Source organism: Vulpes lagopus, chromosome 15 (genome assembly GCF_018345385.1).
Source record: "Vulpes lagopus strain Blue_001 chromosome 15, ASM1834538v1, whole genome shotgun sequence".
NCBI lineage: Eukaryota > Metazoa > Chordata > Mammalia > Carnivora > Canidae > Vulpes > Vulpes lagopus.
Genome location: NC_054838.1, coordinates 34,635,821 through 34,657,809, shown reverse-complemented (window position 1 = coordinate 34,657,809; position 21,989 = coordinate 34,635,821). Strand labels below are relative to the sequence as shown.

The window sequence follows — 21,989 nt, the reverse complement described above, 5'->3', positions numbered from 1 at the left end:
ATACATACTAATTTCTTTTTATTTTAATTTTTTCTTTAGCAGTGAGTTATTTATGTTTTATTTAGTTTCCAAATATTTTAGGACTTCCAAGATACGGTTTTACTTTGATTTCTAACATAATTTCACTGTGGTCAGATAATATATTTTCTTTGTCCTGACTCCCTTTCAATTTATCGAAATTGACTATGGTTCAGAATATGTTGTGTCTTGGTGAATGTTCCATGAACACTTGGAAAGAATGTATATATTTTGCTGTTGCTGCGTGAGTGTTCTTTAAAGCTATACTAGCTCAAATTGATAGGTGGTTTTCTACAAGTCTTCTATATCCTTACAGATTTCTGTCTGCTTATTCTATTAATTATTTAGGGTTTTAAAATACCAACTATAATTATAGACATCTCTGTGTCTCCTTGTTACTTCGGTCTCTCTAGAAAACCAACTCTATCTCTTCAACTTAGCAAGTTCATTTGGTTTCAACTGGATCCCCTGCAATGTGGCCTGGATATTCAAGGTTGTATATGGGGCAGCCACAAGGCTTATTTTATTTATTTCCTATCACTCAGAGTTCACTGTTATTTGTTGGCTGATATCCATATTTGAAATTCATTGTTTCACATTTTTGTTCCATTTATTAGTTGTCTCAGACCAGAGTGTAAATCCAAGCCCTGTTACTACATTTTTTACTGGAAGTACAATTGTCATGAAGTTATATTTAAACCAATCACCAACAGAAAGCATTCAAATGAAGACTTGTCTGGGTATGGTAATACCATTATACAAAAAGTACTTTCAGACATCCTAAGGCCCGTAATATAATTTAAAACATGGTGATATATTTAGATATGATGGATATATAGCCTAATAACTATGTTTAAAGGAAAAATGGGCAGCCATTAGATATCAGGTATTTTGCTAACAGGATGAAAATACATAAACTCTACTTTACAGGCAGGAACAAATGTACATTGAAGAGTCATTGAAAAGAAACAGAGGCTTGAAATACATTTATTTTTGCACTCTGTTTCCAGCACAGTGCTGAGCACATAGTAGAGCTCAATAAATGTTTGTTAATCTGAGCCAAGTTGAGCTAAGTCAAATATTTGATCAGGTGAGATTCATGGTGTACTTCACTTGAACATTGAAAGAAATTGTAGAACTTACAACAGTTATCGAGCATGAGTATAAAACGTGTAATATGTGCTTAATAAAAATTAAATCATTAAGTAAGTAATATGACCTAGATAATTGAACCATCTAAAGCCTCAAAGTATACCAGTGCACCTACTTAAAAATTGGGTAACAAATATATGGAATTTACCACCTCATGAAGTTTAAAAAGAGTTTCACCGAATATGGGACACCTGAGTGGCTCAGCAGTTGAGCGTCTGCCTTTGGCTCAGGATGGGATCCCGGAGTCCTGGGATCGAGTGTGGCATCAGGCTTCCTGCATGGAGCCTGCTTCTCCTTCTGCCCATGTCTCTGCCTCTCTCTGTGTATCTCTCATGAATAAATAAATAAAATCTTAAAAAAAAAAAAAAGAGTTTCACTGAATATACGCACATTGACCATCTAAAAATTGGTTAGAGCTAAGATTGGTTAGCATTAGGAATAGGAAGTGACTGAGTTTGCATTTAAGAGTAGCTTCGGCTCCAGTATAAATCTTACTATTAAGCTCTCTTAGTGTCATGTTCCTTCCAAACCAACCAGTAATGGACTCTAATTTCCCACTCTGCTTTTGTTCTATTTTCCTTCCTTAGGAATGTCCCCCATCTATCTCTGCTTGTCCAAATTTTACCCTAACTTCAAGCCTGGCAAAGTGCTAAATCTTCCATGAGGCTGCCCTAATTTCCCCAGTGGTTTTTTTTTTTTTTCTTTTTCATTGTTTTGTGAGTAGTTTCTGCTACCTCTTTTATGGCACTAACCGTTTTTCAACTTATTCATGACATGTATCATCCCTTCAATTAGATTTTAAGCTTCTTAAAGACGATTCAGCATGTGATATATTCATGTGTCCATAGTACAATCAAAAAAGTATAACACACGAGATGCTTGATATGTTTATTGTATCAAAGAATGAATGAGTGATTCAAAGATCATTTTTTATGAAGAGTTTCTACATGTGGACTGCAGATTATCTACCCTTTTCCTAAAAATTAAGGAAATGAGGATCGTTTAGGACATGCTGCTTAAATAGAAGAATGAAGGGACCTAACGAACAAGAGGTAGGAGAAGTGCAAGGTGGGACAGAAGATACAGCGGGGGACTGAAATAATTGTGAATATTTGTCCAAGGGATTCAGAAAGGATTGGCTGGAATTTTGGAGGATAACTTACAAAACAACTTTTTTATTTTCCTGTTGTTTAAGAAATACGGAACATTTACTAGTAAAGGAATATCTTCTAGAAGTTGTGGGCTGGCTGGTCGACAGTGTATGAGGAAGAAGCATGTGGCTGGGGCAGATGGGAGAGTATAAGGGCAGGAATGAAGGCAGAGGAGGGACTGTGGGTGTGAACTGAACAGAAGAACACCATGAATGAGAAAAAGAGAAGGTTGGTTGAATTGATATTGAAAAACAAACTAATGGCAATAGCCTTATGTTGTATACTCATGAGATATTAAGGAAAAATAACCTTCCTATGAATTACCCAGGTAGAAATTTTGGAAGATCTATTCTACTTCCAATTCTTTCAAAAAAAAAAAGTGTAAAATAATTGAGATAAGAGGAAAAGTTTCAGCCTTTGAGATTTTCATACCACAAGGTCATCATCATGAACTAATCTGCCATTGCCAAGACTTAAATGCAGAAAAACTAGGTAACCCAAATCATGTAGCTCTTCTAAAAATAATGCAGTAAAAATCCTTCATTTATGTCATCAAACTATTTCCTACAACTTGTACCTTGTTTTGTACTCCTTAGATTTTCTAGGTCAATTAAAAGCACAGCTTATTTTTTTATATTACATATTGCCCTCAGTTTACCCCTTACCTCTAGAAATGGTTGAATAAATGTTCTCCTTGTTGGCTATGTAACTAGCTCTGAGAGTATAGATTCCTTTGGAATTTCTGAGTACTCAGCATCTTTTTTCAAGATGCACTACCCCCAACTCAACAATCCCACAGACACTATGGGGGGCTAGTACAGCTTTACTTCACTTTGAGGGCTCCTGTCTTAGGTGAAGAAACATTCAGAATGTCACTATATTCTGTTATTCAGATTTTATTTGGTGCTTTATACTAGCCTTTTTTGTTGTTAAAGTGTGTAACCAATTTCTTTGGAATTAACATGTTCCTGTTCTGTGCAGACCACTCTATGGTCCCAAGACTATTTAGAGGCTAATTCTCCTGGCATTAATTATGAAAATTCTACTTAAAATGACATATAAATGTGACTTTTCTCCAATACATAAAGCAATAGAAAGATCCTCTAGGGGATCCCTGGGTGGCGCAGCGGTTTGGCGCCTGCCTTTGGCCCAGGGCGCGATCCTGGAGACCCGGGATCGGGTCCCACGTCGGGCTCCCGGTGCATGGAGCCTGCTTCTCCCTCTGCCTGTGTCTCTGCCTCTCTCTCTCTCTCTCTCTCTCTCTATCATAAATAAATGAAAATTAAAAAAAAAATATTTAACCTAGGGATTGTTGTGACCCTTACAACAATTTGCAACTGGAGAAGTCATTGTTTAAAAAAAAAAAAAAAAAAGAAAGATCCTCTAAATACTTTTAAATTTTAAGATAAATAAGTGACTGTATTTTTATACTTCAGAAACTTCTGGTTAGTCTTTAGGGATACTTCAGATATACAACTCTGTAGGTAATAAAGGTAGTAATACTTTGTAGATGGAAATGTCATGTCTAGATCTAAAGTGAGAAGAGTTAGACAGATTAAATAACATTGTGAGGATGAATGTATATAATTGTATTTCTCACACAGAAGACAAGTGTAGACACCTGCACACGTACATATATGTGTGTATGTAACCCACTCCCATCAATTTTACTACTTTTCACAAGCTACTCAAATTCTACCTTCATGGCCTGCCACCCAAATCTTCTGGTAGAAATATTTTTTCACATCTCTCCCTCCTACTTCTTTCCCCCCACACACTTATGGTATGTGCAGTTTCGCCAGACCCGTGTGAAGACAGGGGAACATTGATGGGATTGCTTTTCACAAGTGTGGGAACGAAAATCCTTCCCAATGAAAACATCTGTCTCTGTTCAAGTCATGCCCAGTTATCCCCCAAAAGAAATGTTCTGATTAACTTTTTTTTTTTTTTAAAGTCTTAAGATAGCAGTTTGTGTAGCAGATCTAATTAAGAAGTTTATGTAACAGATCTGCAGGGTTTTTTCCTTCTTCAACTGGGTTCTTTGAGCTCAGTTTGAGTGTTACTAGCTTTCGCTATGCAACGGCCAAGTGCTTCCCGGGCTGAAAATTATCAGCTTTTGTGGGATACTATTGCCTCCTTAAAACAATGTGAGCAAGCTATGCAACATGCATTCATTCCGGTAAGGAAAATTTCCTTTTATTTTCCTAAAGATTTTTTTCTTTTTCTTTTTATAGCTGTAGATAAATGGCATGTGTTATATGCATTTAAAGATGTGGTATCTTCTCTGTAGCTCTTATGTGGAATAAATATATCTCTCTTTCTCCCTATGAAGTCTGAATTCTTAATACAGGCAGACATTGATCAATGAGAAAGAGTAAAGAGTGGTGCAAGCAAACTCGTCCCCCTAAAGAATGTAGTTTCTAAAAGTAACATGTACTAAAGAAAGGAAACAAGATGGATATTTCTCGTATCAGTATTTGATGCAACTTACAGTATGTATTTTTTGGTTGATTCCCTCAGAATTCCTTAGAGTGGCTTGATATATAGATCAAGAATCCAAAGTTAGTTCTTACATTTTGGTTGCTTATCCAAGTAAAATCCACCATAAAATCTCTCTTGAAAAGCATGACTATTCCTTTCATAAAGCAATGATGCACTATTTAGAAATTTGTAAATATAGCTGGTAGAAATGTATACATATGTAAAATAAATTAATAAGTCAATGTCATTGTGTTACACGTTGCAGAAATAATGTTTGTGCTTATAATTATTTAACCAGAGGAACCAAGCTAGCTACATTAGATTGGCTGAGATTAGGTAAATGGGACTTGGAAAAAGAGTTTTAAAATATTTGATTCTTTAATTAGATCTTTTTAAGGATTAAGAATAAAGGAATTAAGAAATAAGGGGCACACTCAACAATTAGTCCCTGTTAATAATTATTTGGAATCTCTCAAGTAAAACATTATTTCTGACATAGAAACTCAGGAGACATACCTCTATCCATAGTGGGAATAAACTTTGAAGTTCAAGTTTTTTTCAACCGATGCAAGTTAGGTCCCATTATATTTTTCTCTATAACTTGGGAATCGCCTAAGTGTTTTCAAAGGCTGTGCTACATTTAAAGTTCTTCTCATGGAGTACTATTTTCTAGTTGGATCTCTGTAAATTGTCTTGATGTTAAAGACATAAAATATAATTTTTTGCAAGGAATTTAAAAACTAATGATGAAAAGCTCTCTAAATCAGATTATGTTATAATGATTCTACATTGAACTGGAATCGGATGTGCATAGTTTGCTCCTCTTGTCTTTATTAAACTGTTCTTCCTTTGTTTTATCAAGGAGACTATGATATTCTTTGTGAAGCCAGTATCACCTAATTGTGGAGCAATTTTTGTAGGCAGGCAGTTCTTTTCTCCCTTTTAGGTTCCTTGCATGCTCCTCCTCCAATTTATCACCTAACATATCTTGTTACAAGTGGTTTTTTTTTTTTCTCTCTTATATTGTAACTTCTTGGAGTGAAAGAGAAAAGGAAAGTAAGTTGAAGGAAGAAACTAACACTTGTTTTCTTATTTTCCTGTCTTAAACTCCCTACATATAGGATGCATATATCCCCAGGGTCTAGCATAGTGCCTAGCACAACAAGGGGTGCTTGGTGAGCACTTGAGAAATGAAATCAAATAACAAATCTCCAGTTCTAGCATCTTGGCAGTTTTCATTAACAGCTTTGTCTATACTGACCTAATAAAATTATTTCTATTTAAATCCATCTGGAGAAAACAATAAACCTTGACTAAAGCATTGCAATGGGATGATGGTAGGAGCAGCAATATGTTAATGCAGGGGATAGAGTCTTATGAGGAAAAGAAATAGCCTTGGATTCAATTCCCATAGTCCACGGGCCACTCTTTCTTCCATTCTTGTGTCTGTTCCCAATTCCCTCTACTGCATACATGCACAGTTTTATTCAGGTTTGTTTCATTTTGACTGCTCTAAATCTGTTTAAAAGAGATATTAGTAGTTTGTCAATCTCTCAAATCTTATCATTTTTTTCCAAGTCTTGCATTAAATATATCATTATATCATCACAATTTTTGAAGACTGCCTTTAGAAATGATAGCTATTATTAAAATATTACTATCAGAGATAAATCTGTTTAAATTGAACCTCAGTTTATTTTTTTGTCAGAAGATATAATTTAGATCTCAGAAGAAGAATACTAATTCATACTTTTTTAAACCCAGCAATAATGTAATTCATATACTCACACACACGCATATTTACACACACATATACATAAGTGGATGTATGATATACTTGCCTAATGATACCCTGCATTTTTTGAGATATACAAACAAATTCTAAAGGTACATATATTTTCATTATTGAGGAAATGACAAAATATATTGATTTAATCAATTGCCACCTTTGAAATTCACCTGGTTCTCTTTTAAAATAAAATACTAAAAATAGATAATGCATAGGAAATGTCGACATATATTATGTAGCTATCTTAGGAAACCTGACCTGAAAATTTCATGAGCAGGTAAATGTTTGTATATCTCCTATAAGTGTGTATTTCTAACACATCATTAGAATGCAGAGCTACCTACATGGTGTAGACCATGTCTCACACAAGCAATAAGCTATAGACGACAAAGAGTTTTTTAGTCAGTATTCTTCTGTGATAACAATAAACTTGACATAAAATCTCAAGTCATAATACAGTCAACATCAGAGAATCTAGCTCTACAGCCTAAAGTTTATCTTGGTGAGAGGGAACTTAAAGCAGCTGATACCAGGAGAATGTAACTGTCTCAAATAATCTATACAAACAAGGAAGCCAGTCCATGAAATCTTTCAGTGGTCCAGTGTTTGACTTCATATAACAGATCATGCCTTATAATGATGAGGTGGACATCAAATCTGGAATCTCAAGCAAATCATCTATTTGACCCAAGAGCACTGAGTATAAAACAGGAACACAGAATTTCCCATATCTTTAGCATAAGTGCCAGCCAAAATAAATTGAAATTTATTGGATGGATGAAGAATAAAAAGCTCTCTCTTGAATCTTGTAAATTGGTTCCACCATTGGAACTGTAAGTACATCTTTCTAGACATTTAGTATCTTTGGGGTCCAGGCAAATCAAAAGTTTTGTTGTTTTATTATTCAAGTGAATGATATGCTTGTAAAAACTACCAAATCAGTAGTTCTTTTCATAGAGAACTGTGTTTCTCACAGTTTCTCAGGTTTTCATAGAGAACCTGTGTTTCTCTTCAGTATTAGTTCATTCACTTCACTCATCTTTTATTGAGCTCCTCCTATGTTCTAGGCATAGTACAAGCACAGGATAAGGACCTGCAGGTACACTTAAACTTTTATGACACCATCACTTTTGGTCATCACTTTTGTCTCTTTTGGAAGAGACACTTCATTACCCCTTGCCCAAGTAGCACCGCACTGTTTCTTGCTGCAATGAACAAAGTTGATTTTCCTTCTGCTGCTGCTGTTTTAATTCTGTCTTAAGTGAATGCCATGCAGCTTGCTGAGCATTGGGAGAAATACTCAGATGAACCAGGAGAAACCTGATGAAACCTACATCAATTCTGCTCATGAGGAATTTTTTCAAACAGATACGCAGATGACTCTAACACCAGAAATTAAGTGTTGAGTGCCCTAAGTACTCCTGAATTACCATAAAAATTAAGTAAAGGTGAGAGTTTCACAGAAAGGTTATCAGCTAGATTTTAAAGGTTAAATAAAATATTGGCATGCAGTGATGGCAGTGATGATGGAGGAAGAGGGGCTTCAAATGGAGGGAACCGTAAAGGTACTTACCAATTGCATAAAAGTGGTCCATTTTTCCATCTGCTCATTTATAGAACCAATATTTATTTTAACTACTTTTTATGTATCAGAAAAATTGTGTAATATGACTGAGCATGTACCAATAAATAGGACAAACTAAACCTGTCCTGAGGGCATTTACATTCTAGGGGAGAAGACAAACATAAATAAGCAATTACATATATATCTGTATTGCACACTTTGATGCCATCCTGTGAGAGTCGTTCATTTCTCAGAGTTGCAATTCTGTATTGCACACATGCATACCCAGATACACATCTATTATCATAGTATAGCAACTGTAGATATTTTTGCAAAGCCTGTACAAACAAGACAAATGGAATAAAATATTCTTTCCCAAACATTTTGTAGTTCTAAAATACCTGTTAATTTCCCTAGCAAACAATTAGTACACCCTGTCTGACACATCCTGGGCTTGACACTCGTAGTATTAAAAGTGACAGTATTTATTGAACACCTCTTTTATGTTGTGTACTGTTCTAAGCACTTCACACTTTATTTCACCCAATTCTACCAACAGTTCTCTAGTGCAGGCACTATCCTCTCCATTTTACAAAGTTTACAGAGGTTAAGTGACTTTCCCATGATCACATAGCTAATAAATGTAAAGAAACTAGTTATGAGACTCCAGAACTTATTTCTTAATGGGTTTCTTCTCCTAGATAAGGAGAAGACCACTAAGACTGAACCAGTTGCAACACATTGTAGTAGAAGCAACAATCAAGGAATGAACAAGCCACTGAAGATGCAGGAAGATGAGAGTGATCAATCTGATCATATTGGAGTTGAAAGATGATGTAGGAAGATTGAAAAGAGAAGTCTTGAGATGGTTTTAAAATAAGTGAAGGAGATAAGAAAGGTGAAACAATAGGTACAAAGGAACTGAGGCATAGAAAAGCAGTGTGGAATGAGAACTAGTTATCAACTTTCCCCAAGTCCTGATCTTCCTCTTTGAGCACCAGGGAAGAAGGTCAGGAACAACAAGGATAAGAGTTGGATCATTCATTTAAAGTCAGGAATCCTGCAGGTCAATCAGAAGAAAATCACTGAATAATTCAGGCTCAGAGTAAGGCACTGGAGCTTTTGAAGAGAATCTTCAGTGGAAAACAAGATGTCTTCCAGACACCTGGCTTCATTACCCTTACTACATATGGCCTGGCCTACAGGTTACAACACCAGTCTGTGCCTGGAAGTGAGGGAATATGAAACAGAAATAGCTTATGTACAGGTATGAAAGAAATGTAGAAAGAGAATAGGACATGAGAAACCACATGGTCCCTAAAAAAGATACTGAAAGAGATGAGCTGACAGGAACAGTGAGAGACTGGCAGAGGCAACTGTGGCTTCCTGGGTCTCTCAGAATTCCCAGTCCTTAATTCCTATTCATCAAATAGTTAATCTGCTGTGCTTCCTGCCCTTTCAACATGAGAGTTCAGATTTTGCTTAAACTACTATAAGTGACTTTCTATTTTCTGCAGCCAGAAAATCTTTACTAAGACAGGCCAGTTAGTGTGTAAGTGGTCCAGGGATAGGAACTAGCCCTACAAGAAAGAGCAGACAAGAGCCAGAGGGAAGGCAAGTAAATCAGCTGAATATACTGGGCTTGAAAGATGAGGTTCTGTCATTCAATAATTAACTCACATCACCTTCCCCAAGACTTCTCTCACACCTCATAACCAGATGATGTCTCCCTCATTATTTCAACCTGATTAACACTCACTGAAGAAAAATAAGAGTAGAGAACATGCTCACACTCTGCCTTAATCTATTTTTTTCTTATTTAATCATCACAATGCCAACCTAAAACTGGCCCCATATTATCATCTCCATTTTAGATCAGTAGGGTCAGGAACCTTGTTTAATATCATACAGATTAGTAAAACCATGAAAGAACTCAGGCCTTCTCACCCTAATCCTACTGGCCTTTCTCTTTTGAACCCAGCATGGGACTTTGCCCCTATTTCTCTTATGATATTTTGTGGCTTTGTATTACAAAAATTTGAGGGATTTCTCTTAATTTTGTATGCTACCATAAACTCCTTACAGGGCAAAACCATGTGCTTGTTATTCCCATTTTCTGCAGTTTCAAGTAATAGTACCTTAAATCTGATGTTTGCTAAAAACAAAACAAAACAAAAAAAAACAAAAAACAAAAAAACAAAAAAACAAAAACTATCTGCATGCCCTGATTAATACTTAAAATGTGAAAACATAGGCAACAATGGGATGATAATGAGGGAATAATCATTTTTGTCTGAAATACCTCCTTAAAGCCTGTCTCCTCAGCCTCAGTATCACTTCCGGAGTCCCTGCCTCTGGTCCCTGGATGTTGACTTTGAGCCATTGTAAGCTTAGGTCAGCTCTAAATAGGATTTGCTCAACTATGAGTTTCAGTCCTAGTTCATGGTGTTCCAAGTATGTTTTGTCCTTTCTGGATTCTAAATATTACTTGACTCATCATCCTCAATCATGTCCGATTCATTTTTCTGTTTCATTCCTCTTAGCCTCACTTTGCACTTCTGTCTAGTAATACCCCAGTTTTTAGTCTATTTCCTCCTGGAGAATATGAACAAGGCTATTAATGGAATTCCTATTAGTAAAGGAACAAAGATGACACTTAATCTATAGAGATATCCAACCTAAGGAGGGGGAAAATAACTACATCAGAAGCGACCTGAATAATTGCAACAGCCTGGGACTGCATGAACATTTGCAGATTTCTGGTAAAATGGAATGGGATTGTCACTTTTGTTTTTCAAAAAGGGCAAGAATTTGCTGTATTTTTTATCTTCCTCTCTTGTGCAATTTGCATTTTCTTTGACTACTGGTCTTGTGATTCCTGTGCATAGGCATCTTGAGTCCATGAAAAATTAATGCCAGGTGCAGGATGCTTTCTCTTTATCCCATTATTGCTCATTGTACAATGTTTATGTTGACTCATCACAGTGGGTATCAGTGCAGATATATGTTACTGTACAACAGAGTAAAGCCCATTTTCTGCCACTCCCACCTTCCCTACCCACTCCAAAATTTGCAAAAAGAGGCCCCAAAATATTATTGTTACAGAATAGAAAAATAGGCAGTTGTTCAGAGCTAATAATATCAGTCCTCCTCCAAATAGCAAAATGAAATTAAAACATGAACATATCAAATCCTTAAAAAAATTAATGAGCTAATACCAGATATGTTGTACTTGTTTAAACTTCATTTAGATATTTTTATTTAGCAGGGAGATGCTTAGCAACAATGGAGTTTCTAATTTTTATCTTGAAAATAGACTGCTTTTCTACACTGCTACTACTACCTATCTTATTTATATTGCTTTATCTTACAGTTTTCAAAGCAGCATAAATTATATTCTTTATCAGAAGATGTGGTTTATGTATACAATGGAATATTACTCAGCCATTAGAAACGACAAACACCCACCATTTGCTTCGATGTGGATGGAACTGGAGGGTATTATGCTGAGTGAAATAAGTCAATCAGAGAAGGACAAACATTATATGGTCTCATTCATTTGGGGAATATAAAAAATAGTGAAAGAGAATAAAGGGAAAAGGAGAAAAAATGAGTGGGAAATATCAGAAAGGGAGGCAGAACATGAAAGACTCCTAACTCTGGGAAATGAACTAGGGGTGGTAGAAGGGGAGATGGGCGGGGGGTGGGAGTGACTGGGTGCTGGGCACTGAGGTGAGGTGGGCGCTTGACGGGATGAGCGCTGGGTGTTATTCTATATGTTGGCAAATTGAACACCAATAAAAAATAAATTTATAAAAATAAAAAAATTATATTCTTTATCTTTATAACTTAGCAAGCTACACAATACAGGTTTTAATATCTCTGTATTACAAGAAAATTAAACTTGAAAGAGTTGAAGTGGCTGGAATCAGAAGTGGTTAAGGAGTAAAATGTAACCTAGTAGAACTACAAACTCAATCCAGTGTACTTCTGCTCAAATTCAGAGTTTTAAGCTACTTTGAAAAATCTAGGTCGGAATCCTTGCTTAACTTTTCTAGACCTCAGTTTATTCTCTGTAAAATTAGGTTTTATATAGATCTTTTTCTTTGGAGGGGGGGGGGTGTTTGTGGTTTAAATGAGATAATGTTACACCTTTAGCACAATATCTAACCAAAGAAAGAGCCCAGGAAGAGTTGTCATTATTAACGTTGCTAATTTTTAATGTTATCCTAGTGCATCCTCTTACATATTACATAGGGTTTTTATATATATGATCCCATTTTCTTCTCAAAGAAGCACATTAAGTTGATAAATAGTAATTTATATCTCTATTTTTATATGAACGGAAAATTTGACAATTTAAACAAGGCTAAAATCATAATATAGGTGAGGGGAAGATTCTTAAAGCTCAGTCAGATGACCCAAATCTTAAATTCCTCTTATTACTATTTTTATGATATTAAAAATTAGTTTACTATTAAAATCAGGAGTTATCCAATCCTTATTTATAGCTGGATGTAACCTTAGAAATAATTTAGAGAGTCAAGTGCCCTGACCAAGTTCTACAGTAATCAGCCAGCCCTAGAGACCCATTATCTGCTGACTCCAAGTGCAAGACTAAGAGGTGCTCATCCTATAACATAAAAACATACCACATGAATGTTTTTGTTGAGATAGAGTGGGCAAAGAAGTGTCATAAAATGTAAGGTTGCAAACATTATATTCATAAGGAAGTTATCATCACTTTCCAGTTAGTTAAGGAAATCTTTTATAAAACAAATGAAGGTTTTAGTATGTCTGAGATTACAGTTTCAATGGACAAAGTGGTCCGAACCTAAACAGGAGAGTCATTCCTGAGAACTACTATTTTGCTCTCTATTTGTGGCAGAGTTCCCCTGCACCATAAAACAACCTCCTCTATGCCTTCATTTCCTTACTTTTATTCTTCTCTTTTACTGTTTCCTTCTCTCCCCTTTAGCCCACATCACCAGATAACACTCTTCCATCTTTACTCTGAAACATACAATTGTAGCCTGAGCCCAGAAGGAGGTAAATTGGCAAGCAGAACCCTTGCTCTGCAGAATAATTGGGGGTACGGGAGCCATTGGAAAGCTGAGAAACCAAGAGTGACATAGACACTCTGGGAAGCTAGAGCAGCTGTGGGGCTAGGAACTGGTTGGCATTTTGAACCTAGAGATTTGTAGGCTCTTTGCTGTGGAACAAAGAGTTCATTGCCCAGTCAATGACAATATACAAACACATCTGCAGAATATATTCTTTGGCATCAGCAAATACTAGCAGTAGCTAGCCAGCTTCTATTTTTCTAGCCTTCATTCACTTCTTCTTTTTATCTACTTTATTCTGTGGTTTTCCTCAGTGAAAATAATTCTAAATATAACATTAATTTTGAAGACATAATGGATAAAGGGAGATTGATAGACACATAGATGTTATCAGAATTTAAAATAAGGGAAATAGATCTAAAGTGTTATCTACTTTGTTCCTTCTGTAACCCAGCCAGCCCATGTGCCATGTTTCAGAGGCAAGTATTGAAATATCTTCCAATCTAACATGAACACAAGCACACTATAGGTTACTAAAAGTGAACCAAACTTATGTATCCTCTTTGTCTCTCTCCCTAACATTTCCTCTCATGCAAAAAAAAAAAAAATCTAAAGATGAAATATTTTAAGACTTACTCTGTGGTTTAGCCTATTACATTTTTAAACTTTGACTGAATGATCTAGTATCAAATTATGTTTGATGGGGAAGAAATGAAAGCAGAGGCTGGAATTTAGAAAATTCTTCCTTTTGGAAATAAGACTTATAGAAAATGGAGAAAAGCAAGGATAGAAAAAAGAGTTTGGTGATACTTCTTTACTTCACTTCAAATCTTTTTGAATTTTTAATATAAGAGGGGATTCTTGCCACTGATTGCATGGTCTTAAGGACAGAAAATTAACTGGCTCACAAGAAAAACAAAATATAGATTATAAATATAGAGCAAGATGTCCATAAATGCATTCTGAGGTACCTTGTCTAAGATATACAGAACCTCCTCCTTTAGCCAATTCATTAGAAGCCACTTTATATCATTGATCTTTTTCCAATTTGATTTTTGTCTTATTTAACTATGACTTTCTTAATATCATATCTTCTAACTTTTTGTATCTGGATGATAAAAGCAGAGAACATCATTATCCAGAAAGAAGATTTGTATAGTATCCCTGCTTTCTTTCTACTATTTGCCAGCAGAACAAAATTTATGATGAGTGAACTCAAATCCTTGATGAGACATAGACTCTTAGAGGTCATCCATTTCACTCTCTACCCCTGAAATACAGAAAGAAGTAGGGAGGCTCAGTGAATTGCTTTTTTTCCCCCTGAGTTACTGAACTTGTTGGATCTAAAACTTCAATGTCCTGATTCCCAGTCCAGCCATCTTTATTCCAATGACATAATCTTTCAACTGGATTGTGGCTGCTTCCAGGGAAATAAAGTACCTGACATTTGATGGCCATGCAAAAACTACCTGGGATACTAGGTTGACTCCTTTATGAATAACTTCAAACATTCCTATATTTAAAAAAATAGATAGCTATAAAGTAATATTAAAACTATATGAACTTTTTGAAATTTCAAATGAATGTTTAATTTTGGGTGAATCTTTTGATACAGGCCTTCACACTCATCTGAAAAATTTAGCAAGTTCTTAGGATCCCATTTTGCTTTACTTGTGATTTTTGAGTCTTTGGCTTTTCATTAAATCATATGCTTCCTTCTGCCTTTCCAACTTCTGAAATGTACAGCTGGATGTAAGTTAGAGCATGGAACAATTTCAGAACTACTTTCCTCACTCTACACGGGGTATTATGCAACAAACATATGGATTTGGAGTCAAGAGTGACCTTTGGGGAAAACTGGACAGCCACATACAAAAGAATGAAACTGGACCATTCTTTTACAACATACACAAAAACAAATTCAAAGTGGATTAAAAACCTATAAAACCATATGAATCCATATAAGACCTATAAAGCCATAAAAAAAAACTGAGAAGAGAACACAGTCATAGCAATTTCTTTCTAGATATGCCTCCAGAGGCAAGGAGGAAAAATAAACTATTCAGACTACATCAAAATAAAACGCTGCTATGCCATGAAAGAAATAATTAACAAAACTAAAAAGCAACTTACTGGATGGGAGAAAATGTTTGCAAATGACATGTCCAAAAAAGGGCTAGTATCCAAAACATGTGAAGAACTGATACAACTCAACACCCCCTAAAACAAATAATCCATTTTAAAAATGGGCAGAAGACATGAATAGACATTTCTCCAAAGAAGACATCCATATGGCCAATATACACATGAAAAGATGCTCATCATCATTATCATCAGGGAAATACAAATTGAAACTACAATGAGATATCACCTCACACTTGTCAGAATGGCTAAAATCAAAAACACAAGAAGCAACTGGTGTTGATGAGAACTTGGAGAAAGGAGAACACTCATGCACTGTTGGTAAGAGTGTCAGCTGGCACAGCCACTGTGGAAGATAGTATGGAGATTCATCAAAAAGTTAAAAATAGAACTACCTTATGATCCAGGTACTGCACACCACTGGGTATTTACCCAAACTTGGCTCCACTAGTTCTTAATGTAGTGACCTTGGATAAGTTGCATTACAGGCCCATTCCTCACTTTCATTATCTGCATAATGAGCATAATTATAGCAGGTAATTCATTAGCTTGTAATAAGAAGTAGAAAAGAATAAATATAAACAACCAGCATATGATAGGCATAGAAGAGTCTTTCTGCTTATAACTGTCCTTAGTTTACATGTCATACTTCAGACTAGTATAGTCTGCAGTACAGAACAAGTTCCAGATGCTCCCATCAATGTGGTACAAGAGTAGTCACCAGTGGGCAGGGTAGAGTTACCCCTTTCTACCCATTTTACCTAATCTGTTGCCTTATGGGTTTCTCATGAGTCCTATGTCTTGCTGCTGTGGCTCTAATTTCAAAGGTTTAAAACCCATTAACAAACATCTTTGAGTATACTGTATATTAAGCACTAATGGGAGTGTAGATGGGGGAGGCAAAGAAATAAGAGTCCTGCCCTCAAAACAATTACAGTTTTAGCAAGGAGATGAAAATATCACACATGAATCAGTTAGCCATCAACATGTATAAGAACAGAAAAAAGCAATCATAAAGAATGTCAGAGTTTAGTACTTTCACATAATTTCTTTTTTTAACACTTATAATTGGGTGTGAACTGAAGTAATACAACTAGTGAATGCTTAAATTTGGGGGGAAAGGATGGATAGATAGATTGAGACCTGCAGCCAGGATTAAGGAAACTTTCATGGAAAGTTTAGGGCTTTAGATTGTCCTTGAAGGATGGATAAAATTTGGTTAGGCAGAGAAGAGGGGACCATGACTGATTCATGATATAAAAGAAAGAAGAATGTAAATAGTATCCTATGATAGATATGAGCAAGGTGTGTGCTTGGAGTAGTGAGAAATTTGGCTTTATGGAAAGAAAGGAGAGAGAAGAGAGAAACAACACCATTTATTGATCACCCTACTGTGTACAAGACCTTGATCTATGAACTACAGAAGAAACTAGGCCTACCTTAGCCTAGTGAACCAAGTTGACAGCTTGCTTAGAATTCTGGTATCTAAGTGTGAAAATACAACTATACTGCTGAGATTATAGCTCTTTGGTGGCTTAGCAAAAAGGAGCAGATGGTATCCACATGGATCTTTTCAGGAGTAGCACCACATGAAGTGAATCAGTGAATTAAGTATGTATGGTTATATGGCATGGGGCACATTGACTAAACCACTTTTGAGATTTGAGCTAATGACTCCATTTTTTGTGCAATCTCCAGAGAGCATTTGCATAAATAAAACAGGTTTGTAAATGCTCAGTGTGAATCAGTGGAATTTGTGGCAGAAATGGAGAAAAGTAAGGGATTTAGAGTCAAAGGACCTGGGTTTGAATCCCAGCTTTGTTCCTCTCTAGCAGTCTGATATTAGGAAATTCAGTGAATCATTCTACACCTCAGTTTACATATCTATAAACAGAGGGAAATTCCACCAGTCCCTCTGGGATCTGTGAGGAGTAAACAAGAAAAGAAGTAAAAGCTTATCATATTTGCCTGGCACACAATGGGTATTTGCTCAATCAATGTTAGTTTCCTTTCCTCTTTCTGTGGAAGTTAAATGAGCTAACATATATAAACACACTCTATAAATTACAAAGCATGGTATTAGTGATCAGTATAATGCAAGTATCAGTTTGGGTTTCAGTGATGATCTGAAGTTTTGGTGAGTCATTTATTTTTGCCTTTTATACTAAGTGCGGAGGGGTATGTGTCAGGGGAGCTGGGTGGAAGTCCAAAGAGTTCTAATATCCTGTAGTTCAAGCAACTTTTATCTCCTATTCTAAGTGGGATTAATTCTAGAGAGAAAATAAAGTCTCCTTGGTTCCCCACTTTTTGCAGGCCACCCCATCTTTTCTGTACCCAGGACAGATGTACTTGACGTAGCCTAACTGAGGTCTTTAAGATACCGTCTATTTTCTGCAAAACATTACACTACCTTGTATTTTAAAGGAAGATCAAGCAAGCACATTAACACTTCAACCCAGAGGGATAATAGACTAATAGCGGGTTTTCAAGGATCAGTGATGCAAGTTGTGTTAACTAGCACAGATTTCTGGAGACATCAAATTAAAGCAAATGTTTTGCAGTTGTATAGGAGTTGTAGGAGCCAGACTTCTAGGTTTGACTCTTGGCCCTGTTATCACCAGCTGGATGACCCTGGGCATGTTAGCCTCAGGGTAACTGAGGCAGTTTCCTGTAAAGTAAATATTATTTTTATTATTAAGAGAGTTCAGGCAGGCAGAGATGAATTGAATTCAGGCCAAACATGCATCTGCCATTTCCCCCCCAATGTTCTTTCCTTTTTTCCTAAAGATTTTTGTTTGTTTGTTTATTTATTTACTTATCTATTTATTTCAGAGAGAGAAAAGAGCAACTGTGGTGGGAGGGCTAGGGGGAGAGAGGAGGCAGACTCCCTCATGAGTGGGAGTCCTTGTAGGGATACATCCCCAGACTGGGAGGTAACAACCTGAGCCAAAACCAAGAATCTGACACTCACCTGACTAAGCCATCCAAGTGCCCCCTTTTTTCCCAATGTTCTGAGCTAGGCTGATGGTTAGCTAGGTATGTAGGTATCTGTGCATTTCTTCAGGTGTTAGGCAGAGGAGCCAACGACTTTGCTTCCTCCAGAGCTGTTCCCCTGAGACATCTGGCCATAGTCATTAACCTGTAAGTTAACCCTTGCCTAGCTAAGCCTCAGACACTCCTGCTATTGTCACCCACCCTCGTGTTACTGCCTCAGTGCCCTTAGTTGTATACATGTGCGAGGGCAGGGGCTATGTCACTATAGGGTAAGGGCAAACCAGGGTGCATACCAGAACCACTTGGTGCTACTGTTGGTGATGACTCAGAGCTCTACTGGATCAAACTGCATGCACCTGGTTAGTCTTATAGAGAATATGAAAAGGAGAAAATCCAGGAAAGCAAAAAATAACCACAGTGATAAATAATATAAACTTACATCTGTGGAGTACCACTCTTTTTGCTTCACATGCATTATTTCTCCAGCCACCTTCTTGGGAAATAGGTTAACTGGAAAATAGGGTTGTCCCATTTTTAAGTGGGGGTTTGAAAGAGATTAAGGGACTTGGAAACCCTCTGAGAATTGGTGAATTGAATCTGAGTCAGTACGGTGAGAAATGTTTCCTGCAGACAGTGAAAGAGGAACTAGCAACTTGTAGGACAGAAAAACAATTGCATTTTAGCCTGGAAAATTGCAGCAGAGGGAATCAAGGATAAGATGGTGATTATGAGCATGAGATCTGGGGCTAGAAAGACGTGGGCTTGAATCCTGGTTGTGGTCCGCTTAGATTTGTGACCTTAGGCAAATGACTTAGATACTTTGAGCCTCCCTCCCACCCCTCCTTTTCTTTTCTTCTGTCCTTCAAAATGGGAACAAAAACATTTTCCTTAAAGCATTTTGAGAAGTAATGCATTGATGCATCTTGAGTACTTACCACAGCCTCTGGAACATAATAGTCATTTAATAAATGACTGAGTCAGGATACTATGAGAAATCAGATAGTGATGATGCTCAGGGGCAATTGCAGTTTCCTGATAAATCCTTCAAGTAGGGGTAGGACCCTGCGAATGCCCAGGATGTGGGGCTCCAACTTGACAGATTGTGAGAAAGAAGGAGAGGGAAGAAAGGGTTTTATTTCTAGCAGAGAGCTAGAGGTGGGAAGTTGAGGCAGAAATCTCCTCCATCCCAACCACATCACGTTTTTCATTTCCAGAATGGACCAACATAGTGGAGGATAAGGGGGGGAAACCTGAAACAAAATAAAGTTATCCTGAATTCAATCCTTACCTTACCAATTCAGTACTTAATGTTTAGATATCTCATTTCAGACCTAATGTTAGATATTTCATTTTAGACCCATAATCTACTTCCCTGGTTAGAATTCAAAGATGGTCTGATTGGGGCTCAGCCCAGTGTGTGAATTGTGTGAATTGTTGGTGTGAATTGTGATGCTAGACAGGTAATAATCTTGTAGCAACTGACCTAAGTCAGCTAATATTTACCTTGAAATTTGGAGATCTTTGGCTGTCTCAGTGAAATCACACATATACACAAATGGACTTGTTTAAAAATGTTCAGTAGCTTCCATTTTGTTTCAAGTTGTCATGTCATAGCATAAATGAAAGTCATTTATAGGACCTGTGTTACATCTTACCCAGTCAGGAGCCTTGTCTTTTGAGACTGAGAAGATAAACCAAGGATACAGTGCCCCCAAAGCAGCTAACATGTTATTATTGCCATATTTTACCTTCTATTGATTTGGCTTGATAGCCCCTTGCTCTCAACTTGCATGTCCCAGGTCATTTTAAATCCCTGCACAGTTCTTGACCCCATCAGCATTACTGTTCAGTTCCCGCTGTATTTAGGTCCCTTGACTGTGTGGGTTTCTCTCCTTTCCACTTTGCTTCTTAAAAATTTAGAGAGAGGCCCTGATTCAGTCTTGTGACCTTCTCACTGGTTAGCTTACACTTGCCAGGTATAAGCTCCCCAGACTGTGATATTTGGCTAACTGGCTATTGTATCTTCCCTGCCTATACCTTGCTTGAAGAGGCTTCCTGACTATAGCTGACCTAGTGTATATGTCAGAAGTATTTCTCAAATCTAACACATAACAAATATCAAGTAACCACATCAGTCAGAATCCGTGAACGCCTTTGAAAATTTTCATTCATTATGTAGGATTTTTTTTAGTTGTATTTTCTTGGTGGTAAGCAGCAGCACTTTGTCTTTTACTAGCACAATCAAAGTTACTGATATAATTTAAAGGTATTTGGATATCCCATGGAACTTAAAGAGAGGAAGGTAGCTGGCATCCATGAATAACTTGATCTAACAACTTAAATTTTTCAGTGTTCTTTTTACTTCTGGCTTCTCTACAATTAGCTTTATACTTCCCTCTTACTGTAAACTGGCTTTCTCTATGTAGAAGGGAATGTAATATAAATGCAAACCATTTATGTCTCATAGTTTGGGCCACCTAAGAGATTGATTTTCTTAAATGTTTATAATTTTAAAAATCCTTGACTAGATTTGCATAAAGACAAGCCTTGAAACTTCTGATTTTTAAAAGACTTTTTTCAGGGATGCTGAGTAGCTCAGTGGTTGAGCATCTGCTTTCAGCTCAGGGCGTGATCCCGGTCCAGGGATTGAGTCCCGCATCAGGCTCCCTGTGAGGATCCTGCTTCTCCCTCTGCCTGTGTCTCTGCCTCTCTCTCTGTGTGTCTCTCATGAATAAATAAACAAAATCTTAAAAATATTTTTTTCATATTTGTTAAAAATCTCTTTACTAGTTAATAGAAATAAGCATACTGAAGTGGGATTCTAGAATCTGCTAAGTCACCAGTTTAATTTAGGAATTCAATTAAACAAAATACCCAATATGGAAGGAGACTTTGTATACATCAGGGCATTATGCATTTGGAGATAAAGCTTAGAGGGAACCATCAAAATGGCCAGGGAATTGGTTTTAAGAATCTGAAACAAAACTTGATCAAACTGGGGATGCCTGAGTGGCTCAGCAGTTGAGTGTCTGCCTTTGGCTCAGGGGCATGATCCTGGTCTAGAGATCAAGTCCAGCATCAGGCTCCCTGAGAGGATCCTGCTTGTCCCTCTGTCTATGTCTCTGTCTCTTTGTGTATGTCTCTCATTAATAAATAAATAAAATCTTAAAAAAAAAACTTGATCAAATTGGTATGGACTCATATGATTTCAAAAGTGAGAAAAGAAACAGAAGTCAGGATGAGCCAAGGGGAGATCTGAAATTAACAACTGGTGAGAAGCTGTCATGAGCCATACTTAGAATTCGATTGCACTCTGTCACCACTTGGGATTTTTATTCTCTGCTGATATGTGCCATTGAGTACCATAAAGATTCCAAGAATCTTCTGTGAAAACTGGGAAGGGCTGTGAGGGTCCTGGAGCAGAGAAATGGGAGATCTGATCTTCAGAGAGCTGGATGTAGCAGTACAGTGGGATACAGAACAACCAAACATGATATCTCCTTGGTAATCATGCCAGAGATTTGCCAATGTCAGATGTATGTGCTGTATGTGTGTATTCACACATTCCATACCTTCTGTTTGTTCATGCATTTTTAGTGACTTTAAATGATGCAGGCATTAATGAGGGCTTCTGG

General features: G+C 36.8%; 1 protein-coding gene across 19 annotated transcripts in view; it reads left to right on the top strand.

Moving 5' to 3' along the window:
- DLG2 (discs large MAGUK scaffold protein 2) overlaps positions 1-21,989 on the top strand; it is a 1,981,735-nt gene that overhangs the window by 1,235,251 nt on the left and 724,495 nt on the right. For 4 of the 19 annotated variants that reach the window (XM_041730236.1, XM_041730234.1, XM_041730232.1 and 1 more), the window contains exon 1: positions 4,396-4,500. The exons of the other annotated variants lie outside the window; for them this stretch is intronic. In XM_041730236.1, the coding sequence (XP_041586170.1) occupies positions 4,396-4,500 (105 nt within the window). Of the gene's footprint in view, positions 1-4,395; positions 4,501-21,989 lie in introns of those variants that run through there. 19 annotated transcript variants of the gene reach the window in all.